This window comes from Dermacentor silvarum, chromosome 6, assembly GCF_013339745.2.
Source record: "Dermacentor silvarum isolate Dsil-2018 chromosome 6, BIME_Dsil_1.4, whole genome shotgun sequence".
In the NCBI taxonomy this organism is placed as follows: Eukaryota; Metazoa; Arthropoda; class Arachnida; order Ixodida; family Ixodidae; genus Dermacentor; species Dermacentor silvarum.
In genome coordinates, this window is record NC_051159.1 from 142892642 (window position 1) to 142906076 (window position 13435).

The following is a 13435-nucleotide window of genomic DNA, read 5'->3' on the forward strand; positions in this document are numbered from 1 at the left end:
ATGCGTCCGCTTCCAATGGTAAGTACATTTTTTCTTGACTTGTAATTGGAGTGTCGAAAACTGGTCTTCATCCTACGCTCCAACCGAACTCGTGATGACTGTAAGAGAAACAGCAAGAGTTTTGCAGCCGGCAGCTTTATTGCATTGTTTATGGTCATCTGACTGCCGTAGACTCGGAGATTAAACATATTGCCATTGTGGTCTTCTTAGGTTCAGCGACATTCTGAGAAAGGTTACGAGGTCGCTAGACCAAGCCGAGCCGCAGCAGCCACCATTCTGGTGTGTGAGAAACATATAATCAATTGGTCGCGTACTCAGATTTAACTCCGCTTGATAAATCCCATGTGGTCAAAATTAATCGAGAGTACTCTCGTACTTAGGCGCTTTTCACAGCCAGCTGGTCGGCTTCATGAGTAAACGCTATCGTATATTGCTGTTTACTTGAGACCCTAAAGTTAACTATCTTCTTGGTTCTATGGGAAACTAACTTCAAATTTTCTTGTAATGAAGACGTACCGATTATTTCGGTCTCAATGCACCATATATTAATATAAGGAATAATGCAACGCTTAACGAGCATGAAGAGCGCGGTACTTACATAAAACTCGGTTTTCAAAGGTATTGCTTTCATAGCAAATGACAGGACAAACTCAATAAATCACTATATGCTTTCTCGTGGATGGCACAGCATCATGCCACAATAATTCCAATGCGCTGTTTTTGGTGAAAGCGTGCTCAAGAGACCTACCTTGCAGTGGCTGGCGTAGACTTCGCGATCAGATACTATCATTTATCTACTGGTCGAAAGCACATAGACGTTACGACGCTTTAGTGCAGGCCCAAACTATTGTCATTGCTCTATCTGTAGCGTATATACAATGACGTCTCTGACGTCCACATTTTACTGCTTTTAACAAGCAAGTTACTGAGCTTCCATAATTTGTGCTTTCTTTTCATCTTTCCTACCGGGTCACATGAAGAGCATTGCGCATTAAATTGTCAGGCATTTCCATACACGGTTCTACGAAAAAAAAAAAGCGTTTTGTTAAATATATCTTGCATCGTCTATATCCATAGGCGTATTATGCCATTTGACTCGATATATAGAGAGAGATGAAGTGAGATAGGTCAGAAGCTTGCAGCTCATCTCTGCCCCCACTCCTCGAGAAGTAGTTGGTACGCCACTATTTCGAGGCTAGTTTTGTGTCATTTTGAAGAAGGAACGTAGACGAATTGGAGTGAACGAATTCATTAAAAATTTAATTATGAGGTTTTACGTGCCAGAACAACGATCTGATTATGAGGCACGCCGTAGTGGGGGATTCCGGAAATTTGGACTACCTGGGATTATTTAACGTGCACCTAAATCTAAGTACACGGGTGTTTTCGCATTTCGCCCCCACCGAAATGCGGCCGCCGTGGCCATGATTCGATCCCGCGACCTCGTGCTCAGCAGCCCAACACCATAGCTACTGACCAACCACGGCGGGTAGTAAACGTATTCATGTTTACTGATAACCTACAGCGAAGCGCGGCACGCGAGCTTCGGGATTGTGAGTGCATAGCCCACGTCGTGTCTTCTTTTTGTGCCTGTCCGTTTTAAGCTACGTTCTTTGTGGATTTCAGTGTTAGCAAAGTAACTTGGAAATAATATTTCTATGACCCGCAGAAGATCGGTACGCTCTACCAGTCTCAGCGGCATATCATCGCGAGTCCGCCCCCGCCTCCGGAGCGTCCCAAACTGGGAACTAAGGCGACCGTGGTGGCCGCGCTGCTGGTAGTCGCAGTCGCAGTCTGCGTCGTGTCCGCCATCGCTGTCCCAATCAGACGGCGCATACGGCGCGCTGCCCAGCTCGTCGGCCTGTGCGAGACCACGGCGTGCACCTCGTACGCTCGCATGGTGGCGCAAAGCACGTCCGCATCGGTCAACCCGTGCCACAACTTCTACCACTTCGTCTGCGAAGGCTACGCCAACTCGTCGCGTTCAGTGTTCCGGGACCACATGGACACCTTCACCAGCCTCGTGGTACGCTCGTTGCGCACAGCCGTGGCGCCGGAGTCGGCGCAGAGCGCATTCGAAAAGGCCGCCGTCTTCTACCAGTCGTGCGTCGCTGTGGTCACCGAAGGGACAAACCAGTTAGACCAGTTCAGAGATATCATGGAAGACGCCGGTATTCTGTGGCCCCGAGTCGCACAGACACCCGAGCTTATGGCCTCCATGCTCAAGATGGCCATCACCTTAAACCTTTTCACCATCGTGTTCTTCGCTGCCGATAACGACGTCGGAAAGTGCCGCATCGAGATCTGGAAGGGAGACATCCTGGAATATATGAAGCGACGTCGCGGCGAGCTCGAGGCCGTCGGCAAGTACGAGATGTATTACGAATCTTTCTCCCGTATCTTCAGTGTCGACGATGAGAGCGCAATTTCTACGAAGGGCAAGGGTGGCGACGCCCCTGTTTCTTCCAGAAACGCATCGCTGAACTTCCAGCAATTCCTTCAGACCGAGAACATCGTCTTCCACTATCTGACTGGTCGCAAGCGGTCTGCGAAGGCAGTCTTCGACAACATCGCCAGACTACATCGCGTATCGCCGTCTATTTCGGCATGGCGCTGGGCAGACGTGTTTAGACAAATGATGGGGATGCCCTCGGCACGGGCGGACAATTCTTCATCGCTGACCCTGCCATGCTCGCAAGAGATCACAGTTTGGGACTTGCAGTATCTTCGCTCTCTAGACGATGCACTGCTTGCGGTGGGCTGGCACCAGCTTCATTTCTACTACGGATGGACCATCGTTCAAGTTTTGGCGCGCTTCATGTCCTACGGCCTCTCTGTCATGAGCCACGGAAGCGTCAAAGCAGCGCGCGATGAGTCACCGCTCCATTGCCTACGGCTCACCGAGAGCAGCGTGGGACTGGTGGTGTACCAGCGCTACGCGGCCACCGATTTCAACAGAGACACGCGACTGGAGCTGCACGAGATGGTGAACGTAGTGTACGCTGCGCTTCTGCGCATGCTGCAGGCCAACCCGGATCTGGACGTGCGCGAGACGTCGATAGACCTGCGACTGCTCGAGAGCACGCTTCTTCCCAAGTTCGAGTTAATCGAGGACACAACGAGGCTGGATAGACTGTTTGCCGACGTCCCAAACATGGCGAAAGACTCGTTCGCACAGAACTGGCTGCAGCTCCAGCAGGCGCTGCGGCGCATGAGACCCGCGGTGCGACAGGCCATCCGATCGTTCTATCTGTCAGCCACTGAAACTGCCAGCGGGTACTCGATTCGCCAAGCAAGTGACAGAAGGGAGCTGGGCCTAGCACCATATGTGTCACTTTTGCCATTGTACGACCATCAGGTAAGTCGCTACGAAAGAATGAGCTGTAGTTGTCGAATGTGAAAGCAAAGGGTGTATTGTAATACGGAGAAAAGTAAAGGAAATTTAGCAGAACATGCATGCTGCGTGCTATCTTGACTAGAACCTGTGACTATAACTAGACCTGTGAATAGCACAGGTGGAGATTGAATTAAGGGTGAACATTGTGCTTATGTCTGCCCAGTTGAGAATGATGGAAGGAAAGAGACTGGGACGAAATTCACATCAGAACTTTAATAAACAATTATCTTTTTGGTAATTAGTCTGTTCGGTTCGAGGGCACGGTCAGTTACGATTATGGTATAGCTTCAGCGACATTGGGGAGATCCTAAATATGAACGTTCGGGAGTATTACCCAAGTGGTTATGTTTTTCCGCGTGTTCTTACTGTGCGTTTCCTTTCGGAATCATGCACATCGGAAGCTGAAATAAGTTTTTCGTTCGTAACAGCTGTTTGCCTTTGCTTGGCTACTGCATTCGCTAATATTTCTAGCATAGCGTGATTGGCTGGTACTTTTGCTTCGAAAAGTTCTAACGGTAATAACTCTTTTCTGCAAATACCTGAGCAAGACGACAAAGACGTGAGTTGCCATCCTAGGTGCGCACTCGGAAAGGATGATGTTGGCTTCTGTTACATTTGATCTTTTTTTTAAATTTACATGAACAAATAACGAGATGCTGGCACGCACAGATGGTGCCAGCTAGTCCTTTCACATGCGTACCATGAGAATGTATCAAGTGACTCGGCACCACAAAGATAAAAAATCTTTAGCTTGCACTCGGCCGCGCAACGCTTGAAACAGCGAAGCTGGGCGATCGTAGCGCAGCATTTTCCGGAAGTGCACGCGAACATTTCATCTTATTACTCATGACGAGGATAATTTCTTTTCGCTCGTCTCGGACTTACGGTCGTCACTGCGCGTTGCATAGCACAGCTTGCAACACCGACACCGCGTTGCAATGCCGACACCGCGTCGCAATGCCGACAACGCGTTCCAGCAGACACGCTCCGTGAATGCGTCTCTCTCTCTCTCTCTCGCTCATTTTCATTACCTCTCTCCCGAGCATAGCGCGCAAAACCTCTTCTTCACGTCGCAGAGCATTAGCACGAGCGCGTGCGAACGCGCCAGCTGTGAACGAAGACGAAGACGCTCGAACGCAATCATATGCAAACATTTATGTTAGCATTATTTTATAAATCTCCTTTCTCATTGTTTTTTCAAACAACCCGGTTCTTGGCCAATCCCCCAGAGTGGGTATGTGCCAGTAACTCCAAGGCTCTACATCTACATCTATATGGTTCGCATGGTTCGCATATATGGTTCTACATCTACATCTATCATATATGGTTCGCATATGGCATCTACATCTATATGGTTCGCATGGTTCGCATATGGTTCGCATATATGGTTCGCTGCAAGCGTGGCTGTATAGCCCAGTGTTTACGACGCTTGCCTTGGGACCGTGGGTACGCTGGTTCGAATCCTGCCGCGGCAAGAAAGATTATTTTCTGTTATTTCTTTCTTCATTGCTGCCGATGATAGTTTCTTGATATGAACCACAAATTACGGCTGGCTTAAACAGCTTCGCTGTTAAAACAAGCTACAGTAACGTTTAACTTCGTGAAGGCGGATTACGCGCAAGCGTATGGGTGCTTTGCGCACACGAAGCTATCGGACCTCGGTGCGCCTTGGCGTCTACACTGTCTGCATCGCAAATTGCTTTGGAGATGGGGCTCGTGCGGCCGCGCTGCTGCCGGAGTAAACCCCCCGCCGTGGGAAGACGCGCGCTTTCTCCCCGCTTTTCTCCCTCACACACGAGATTGCGCCCCCATCGTCGGCTCACCGTCGCACCCTTTCAATCGCGTATACAGCATACGGTGCGCGATGACGATGTTAAGTACCAGAGGAGGCCAACCCAGCGTGCCTCCGCCTACCCTCCTCCTCCGCGACGCATTGCCTCTTTTCTCCTTCGCCGCTTCGCTTCACGCCACCTAGATTTTCTTCTTAGGTGGCGTTGCTTTGCCGCGTGCTCAGTGCGCTCCTTCGTGCTTTTCCCGGTGCGCGATTATGTTCTCCACCTCCAGGTGCCTTCCCTCCTCCGGCGTTCGCTTTCTTCGCGGCTTAAAACATCCCATCGCCAATTTCACTAGCGGGCCACTTACGCTTGCGCGTATAAGAAACTCTATAAAACGACACTACGAGAAGTCCTCAAGGCACGAAATGTCACCACAGAGAAATGCAGCTTAAAATGCGACAAACGCCATAGGTACAGTACAGATACACAGAATGTCACAACAGAGAAAAGTACATACAATACCACATCTATATGTCTTTACTGTAAATTTAAAGCTACAATGCAACAATTTTCGCTTTGCCTCAATTCTCGGAGCGTTTTCGCAGGTGGTGGACAGCATCAAGTATGGTGGCCTGGGCTCCATGATCGCGGAGGCCACTTTCCAATTCTTCCTGGAGCACCTGCCCCAGCAGAGCCGCTTCCGTTCTCTGCTCGAGCAGCGCATCCACTGCTACGAGAACGGTCCGCTGCAGGGACTTAAAGGAGACCCCACCAAGCGCGCCTCCTTCGAGCGCGCCGTCGCCCTGTCTTTCCTGTGGCCGGCGTTCCGGTCTCCCCTACGGCGCCGTGACCCGCGCTGGCGCCTGCGCGGCCTCGACTCCTTCTCCGAGGAGCAGCTCTTCTTCGTGGCCTCCTGCTTCCCGCTCTGCACGGGATACCAGAGCGAAGCGGCCGAGATGCAGTGCAACGAGCCGCTCAGGCACAGCCGATACTTCCCGGGCGCCTTCCAATGCACCGGCGGCGCGCCCATGAACCCGAGACTCAAGTGCAGTGCTTTCTACTGACCCCACACGTGCCCCCTCTGCGGACTTTTTCTTTCTGTATATTCAGGGACAATGTCTATAAGCCATGAACTTGAGCACCATATTATGGGGTTCTTTTTTCATTTTGTTTTTAACCTTTTGAATGCTATCTCTATGTGAGTTGCCTGTAGTGCCGATCGTTCTTGGGCCTTTGTTTTCTCTTGACGCTTCATTCTTGATTTGATGTTAGGCCGTCCTTCGATAGCACCATTCATCAGAACAATGTGTCCATCGCCGACGGCATGCGGTTAGAAAGCAAATTTGGGTTACTGGTTCCTGGACAATCGCAGGAAAAAGAAAATACGCGTACTCATTCTTACGTGCTTATTTGCACCTATTTATTTGCACTGATTGTTCCGGAGCCACGTAGCGCGTTTTCTTCGAAACATGTGCCGTAGCTTTCTTATATCAGCTCTATGTGTGCACTTGAGGAAAAAATTCTAGGTATATTTGGAAGTTATTCAAGTTATCGACAATACATACATTTGCCTTGGAGGCTAATTTTGCGTAGTACGTTCAATCGTTAGCCGCGTATTCACACTCAGAATTATCAACAATGCACCATTGCCGAGAATGATCGAACAATATTGCAGACGCACAAGCAGAATGAAAAAAAAGAGCCATATCACGTACTGAATCTTCTAAATGCGAACGTGATTTCGGATGTGTAAAAATGAGCTTACTCTTGTTCACAAAAAAAGAAGAAAAGCAAAATATTTGGTCGCCAAGATGTTGATAGAAACTGAACCAGGTGAGGTGGGTTGCACTGCAGGACTCGAGAGACTACGACAAAGACGGGCATCGTGATGATGATCTTCCCTAAAAAAATGATAATGGCTAGTCCTTTAACCGCCCGATTCCTGGCCGATCCCCCATAGTGGGCTGCGCTACTTCACTAAGGACCAAGAACTAGAACAAGAAAAGTAAATATATTTACATCATTGCATGGTACATGGTTGGTGACTCGATCCGAATCCCGAGCGGTTCTGCCTGACACGGCGGCCACGACGGCGTTAAGTAACCTCCCTCGTCTATCTCATGCAATCGGCGGACAGGTACATTGTCCGAGAAACCTGGGGGGCCTCCACAGGACAGGTCGTCTACCCCTTGGGGTTTCTTGCATGGTGGTTGTAGTCGGCTGTGGTTGCGCCCATCGAGGTCCCAGTGCCTTAGTGTTCGTGCAGTCTTCTGTTCTCTTGTCAAGTTTTGACGTCAATGGCCTCCTCCACTTCGTGGCCTGCTTGTTGCCCGTGCACAGCTCAGGACGTGCCAGCGCCATAGGGGTGACGTTTTCTCGTAGATGAGTGCAATTACCTCAACACGGGAAAGCAAACTTGAGCATTGTCCGACCTTGAGACACCGAATTTCAGGCCGATCATAACAATGTATAATAAGGCGACATGCTTATACTACAACACGTTCCGGTTTTTTTAGCCTAACACAAAGCTGTAATATTGGATTGTTCTCAACTATGAGATCAGACTCATCTGTAAGCGCTCGTATTCAGCATGTGATGTGATTTGGGCTGTGCTTTCCTCTCCTTCTTTTCCTTTATCTCCTTGCTCTTCGTCATTTTTCTCTCTCTCTCTCTTCTCTTCAGTCGTGTGGGCGTGGTGTCTCATTTAGGAGGCAGTTGCAAGCTCACCTCTCTCTCTTCTCTGTGAGGTGTTTATATATGTTGACATGGTTAATAATAATTATCAAGAAAATTTTGTTTCAAAAGGAAATATTCACAGAAGAAAGACAGGTATTGAAGCATCACCTAGCAACTAACGCAACGAACGCAACTTACGCAAGTACGTGGGCACAAATGTAGCAACGTGCCTATTTCCTACCTACGAACTCTCCTGATTTATCCGGGAGACTCCCAAACTCTCGACCAATCTTCCCGATTGTACGAACACAGCCATAAATCTCCGGGAACACAAATAACCGAAATAATGTAACCGAAGACACAATTAAATCGGAGCCATTTGTGTGTAGGCATTGTAGGCCTAACTAGAGTGTACTAGATTGGGAGAGTGGGTCCAACGCAGGCTCCCCGCTGAGGCTTTTTTTATTGAAAAGATGGTGGCGCCACCATCGCTTTCTCCCGAATGAGTGGCCCCGTGCGCCGGCCGGACGCTTGTCGCGTTCGGAGACCCGACCGCAGCTGCATGGAGCTTTGACAGGCGGATACTCGGTGGCGGCAACACTGATATTATTCCCCACCGATTAATTGTGAATAAAATGGAAAAAGAGCGGCGGAAAGAATGCAAACGACGCAACAACGACGGTGCGTCGAGCAGACGAAAGCTACTCAGCCCGAGAGCTCACCTCAGCCAATGAGCGCTGCCGAAACAGCCGGAGCTAACGTTTATTGGCCGGAGATTCAGAATAAGGCGACGGTAGCGTCGCCACAATTTCAACGTGTTATGCTTCACCCTCGGCGCTTGCCAAGGCGTTCGCTGGACCCACTCCCCGATTCTAGTGCACTCTAGCGTAACTCAGTTCACTTCAGATCGAGGCATGCATTGAGGAGTGCGCGTGAGGCAAATCTCTACATACGTACATAAAGGCCGGTTTTCTTGAGACAGCTTCACATCTACACAGTGCAGTTAAAAGGTGAAGCATACGTATGTCGAAAGGCATCACTTTCACGGGACATGGTGTTTCCGTAATTTTACACGTGCTCACGCGCCGTCTCCGGTGACAGTAAGAGCACCGATACATCTAATAACTTTACTAGCAGCCATTAATAGCTGTTTCTGATGTTGCTGTGGCCCAGAAAAAAAAGAAAGAGCGAATTAGTTTTTCTTAGAACGGCATTCACTCTCCTCCGCGATTGCATCAGTGATGGGCAAGCTTTAGCTTACGCAAACGTTAATGAGTCCAAGCAATAGATCAGAATGCGATGTGATGAACTTGTGTCATTGCTTCTAGAAATCATTGTATTTTCGAATGGTGTGCTGTGGCTTCGTGCAATAGGGCTTCTTTCTTTTCGTCGTCGGAGATGTCATGATATGAGCGCAGACCACACCCTTTTTTTTAATTTTTTTAAGCAAACAAGAATTTTAGAAAGGTATGGCTGCGGTGGACAGCGCAATTGCAGAATCCTTATATGGATTACTCTGCATCATTCGCACTTAGAATGGAGACCAGTGAAAATGCTGCCGGTTGAGATCGCCAGCTTAATGAAGCCATAAACAGCAGCTAAAGAGTTTTATGGTGCCCTATGCACATGCATAAGTAGGAGCAAGCATACATACTAAGTAACATATTAGCAATTCCGATTTATATAATAAGGAAACTGCGACAGGGCAGAAAGGGAGCAACTTACGTTCAAAGCAGTCAGACGACTGCAATCAGATGCAGTGTTGAAAAAAAAAAGAACGGAATAATAGCATAAAAATATCTCTACATAAATACAAATGTTTAAGAGAGATATGAAACATTCGTACTACACATAACAACCTTAATTGTGCGTTTTGACCGCGTTCGGTAAACTGCTGTCCTAATTATTTGCTTTAAGGCGCATGTCGCCAATTGTGGACCGGAAACTAATCATCAGTCAAGTCGCATCTACTTGGCGGAAATCATAAGGCAAGCATCAGTTTTGATATATTCGTCCCCCAAATATGGCAGTAAATACACTGGCAGTCCATTTATTATTTTCCTAAAAAGCCTCCCGCATGCACTTCTGGCATAATTATGCGCATCACCAATGTTTGTTATGTCACCCCACGTAAAATGTCTTAAATCGAAGTAAGGAGGGCACAACCGAGTGCGTGATCAGTGAAGAAGAAGCAAAGAACGCCAAGAAGGAAATCGCTGCTCACCGTCCCAACAAGGTTTTTTGATGGAGCCTGCGCACGGTTCTTTTGAGACGGAGCCAACGACTACAAAGCAGGAACAAGGCTCCGCAACGCTTCGCCTGCCGATCGTGAGTGTACTCTACTTAAATTTGTTTCGCATATTGCAAGTTAGAGTTCCTGAAACCATTCGATGTTGCCAACTGACGGATTAAGATAGGAGGCCCTGTCCTCCCTTTCGAGACATGTTGTACCGGCATTTCCGACACGTCACATGGTATATGTGTTGCAGAGAAAAAAAACTTGTGCACGGACACTTTTGAGCGCGCAGTGAGCCCCCTTCTCCCTCATTTGATTCTATTCTGGATCTGCCCCTGATGTTGCTTCATATATGTCAATGAGCTGTCCATGACTCCTTGTTTCGAAGCCCCAGTGGCGTTGAGGTAATAATTAGGCATACTCTAGTTATTCACGCTAATTTGTTCGCACTTGAAGAAGTTGGATTGGTGCCATTGTAGCTCCTGATCAGAACAGTGTAAATATTTTTTTTTCTCTGCTCGAACCTAGGTTTGTAATGCTATAAAGCCACAGTACGGGCATTTCAACTATTTGAGTTACTAACCTGGATTCACAATATGGGACAACATATAAATTTTCCCTCAAAATAAAGTGTACTTACAACTCCTTATTTACCATCAACATGAAATGTTCACCCAGTAACGCAGTCCCACCCTGCACGAAAAAAAATGGAAAAGTGGTTACTTCTGAATTAAGGAATATGTGAGTACTCGGAGTAAAGCATTGCTTAAAAGATGTAACTCGCCTTCTTTCTGTCTTCCGTAGAAGATCGGCTGGCTATACCAGCCTCCGCACATCAGCATCAGGTTGAACCATCCACCACCCCCTGAACGTCTCAAACTGGGTAACAGGTCAACCATCGTGGCCGTGCTGCTGGCAGTCGCCGTCGCAGTCTGCGTCGTGTCCGCCGTCGCTGTCCCGATCACACGGCGCATACGGCACGCTGCCCAGCGCGTCAGCCTGTGCGAGACCACGGCGTGCACCTCTTACGCTCGCATGGTGGCGCGAAGCACGTCGGGATCGGTCAACCCGTGCCACAACTTCTACCGCTTCGTCTGCGAAGGCTACGCCAACTCGTCGCGGTCAGTGTTCCGGGACCACATGGACGCCTTCACGAGCCTCGTGGCGCATTCGCTGCGCACAGCCATGGCGCCGGAGTCGGCGCAGAGCGCATTCGAAAAGGCCGCCGTCTTCTACCAGTCATGCGTCGCTGTGGTCGCCGAAGGGGCAAGCCAGTTCGACCAGTTTCGAGCAGTCATAATTGACGCCGGAATCCTCTGGCCACAAGTTTCCAAGAGGCCAAACATCATGGCGTCAATGCTCAAGATGGCAGTGACGTTGAATATTTTCACCCTTGTCTTCTTCGCGGCCGAGCACGACGGGGAGAAGTGTCTCATTGAAATCTGGAAGGGAGACGTCCTGGAACACCTGAAACGACGTCGCCGCGAACTTGAAGCCGACGGAAAGTACGAGCTCTACTACGACTCCTTTATCCAGATTTTTGAAGGCTACGATACGAATGCAATAATGGGCGGCTCTTTGTTGGCGTCAGCTACCTCTGGCAGCGAATCCACGCGCTGGGAGTACTTCCTCCAGATTGAAAACGTTGCCTTACATTATCTTACTGGTCGGAAGACGACCACAAAGACAGTATTCGACGATGTTGCCAAATTGAAGCGCATATCGCCGTCAATATCACCGAGGCGCTGGGCTCACTTGTTTGGCCAAATGATGTTCACTCCGCTTAATAAATCGGAGAATCGGTCGTCTCCGTCCCTGCCATGCTCTCAAGAGATAAGGGTGTGGGACGTGCAGTATCTTCGCGCCCTGGACGACCTTTTGCTCGCTGTCGGCGAGCAACGGCTCCACTTCTACTACGGCTGGACTGTTGTCCAGGCTTTAGCTCGCTTCATGTCCTACGGTCTCGCTGTCCTGAGCTACGGAAGTGCCAAGGCAGCTCGCGACGAGTCATCGCTTAACTGCCTGCGGCTCACTGAGGCAACCATGGGTCTGGTGGTGTACGAGCGGTACGCAGCCAGGCATTTCAGGCAGGACATACGAGTGGAGTTGCACGAAATGGTGAACGTGGTGTACTCGGCGCTTCTGCGCAACATCCAGGAGATTCCAGAGTTGGATGTACGCGACACCTCGATGGACTTGCGGCAGCTGGAGCGCACACTGCTCCCGAGGCTCGAGTTCCTTGACAACAAGGACCGACTGAACAGGCTGCTCGTCGAAGTGCCGTCCATGGTGCGCCGCTCGTTCGCGCACAATTGGCTGGAGCTACAGCGCGCACTGCGCCGCATGAGCTCCGAGGTACGCGGGGTCATCAGCTCCTGGTACTTGTCGAGCATCGCCGGAGCCAACGGCTACTCGATCCACAGAGCTGGCAACAAGACAGAGCTCGGACTCGCGCCCCATTTGACCCTGCTGCCGTTGTACGATGCGAGTGTGAGTATAGCTATCATTCCGTAGCGCCTCACAGTAACGAATACCTTCTGTGGCCCTAAACTATAGTAAGGCCTCCGCGCAGGTGGTGGACAGCGTCAAGTACGGTGGTCTTGGTTCCCTGATCGCGGAGGCCACGTTCCAGTTCTTCGAGGAGCATCTGCCCGAGCAGAGCGGCTTCCGCTCGCTCCTGGAACAGCGCACTCGCTGCTACGAAAGCGCAGGGCCACTACGCGATCTTCAAGGGGATCCTGTCAAGCGCGCTGTTTTCAAGCGCGCCGTCTCCCAGTCCTTCCTGTGGCAGGCGTTCCAGTCTCCGCTACGACGACGTGACTATCTCTGGCGCCTGCGTGACCTCGAGTCTTTTTCGGAGCAACAGCTGTTCTTCATGGCTTCCTGCTTTCCGCTCTGTTCTGGATACCAGAGCGGCGTAGCTGAGCTCACCTGCAACGAGCCGCTGAGGCATAGCCGACACTTTCCGGGCGCCTTCCGCTGCCCCGGAGGTGCGCCCATGAACCCTCGACTCAAGTGCAGCGTATTTTACTAGCGCGTCTTTATTTCGCCCACTCCTTCAATGCGTTTATTAAAGGCTGTTAGTTGGTTACCTCACCTGCCTAGGCGGCATATTTGTTTTTAAACAGTTCCTTGGTCATGGGGTAAATGTCTCAACTATGAGAAATCCTCGGTTGTGATTAAGTGACAGCTGCTGGTTATTTTTTTTCTCTTTGAATTTTTCTCGCGTTATTGAAGATGTGGAATATGCGACGAAAGACCGCTTCTTTATCGTGTTTTCTGAAAGGACACAATAGCCAATAATCTGCGATGCCCTCCCAGTACCTATAAGCTAGCATCTGCACTTGCGTG

At 49.7% G+C, this 13435-nt stretch overlaps 2 protein-coding genes across 2 annotated transcripts; both read left to right on the forward strand.

Moving 5' to 3' along the window:
• On the forward strand, window positions 1-6677 carry LOC119456934 (endothelin-converting enzyme 2). The gene is made up of 3 exons (XM_037718753.2): window positions 1-18; window positions 1670-3358; window positions 5778-6677. The coding sequence occupies exons 1-3, from the start codon at window positions 1-3 to the stop codon at window positions 6234-6236; spliced, it is 2166 nt and encodes a 721-aa protein (XP_037574681.1). The 3' UTR covers window positions 6237-6677.
• Window positions 6678-6983: 306 nt separating this feature from the next.
• Window positions 6984-13118, forward strand: LOC119456118 (endothelin-converting enzyme 1). Its single transcript, XM_037717723.2, has 3 exons — window positions 6984-7010; window positions 10889-12574; window positions 12657-13118. Exons 1-3 carry the CDS (start codon window positions 6984-6986, stop codon window positions 13116-13118), a joined length of 2175 nt encoding a protein of 724 aa, XP_037573651.2.
• The last annotated feature ends 317 nt before the right edge of the window (window positions 13119-13435 follow it).

Bases quoted from the DNA above. Each gene is read 5' to 3' on its own strand.
- LOC119456118 (XM_037717723.2), top strand. From the start codon at position 6,984: ATGTTGATAGAAACTGAACCAGGTGAG. The intron at 7,011-10,888 runs GTGGGTTGCACT...TGTCTTCCGTAG, and splicing joins TAGAAACTGAACCAGGTGAG to AAGATCGGCTGGCTATACCA. The intron at 12,575-12,656 runs GTGAGTATAGCT...GCCTCCGCGCAG, and splicing joins TGCCGTTGTACGATGCGAGT to GTGGTGGACAGCGTCAAGTA.
- LOC119456934 (XM_037718753.2), top strand. The intron at 3,359-5,777 runs GTAAGTCGCTAC...GCGTTTTCGCAG, and splicing joins TGCCATTGTACGACCATCAG to GTGGTGGACAGCATCAAGTA.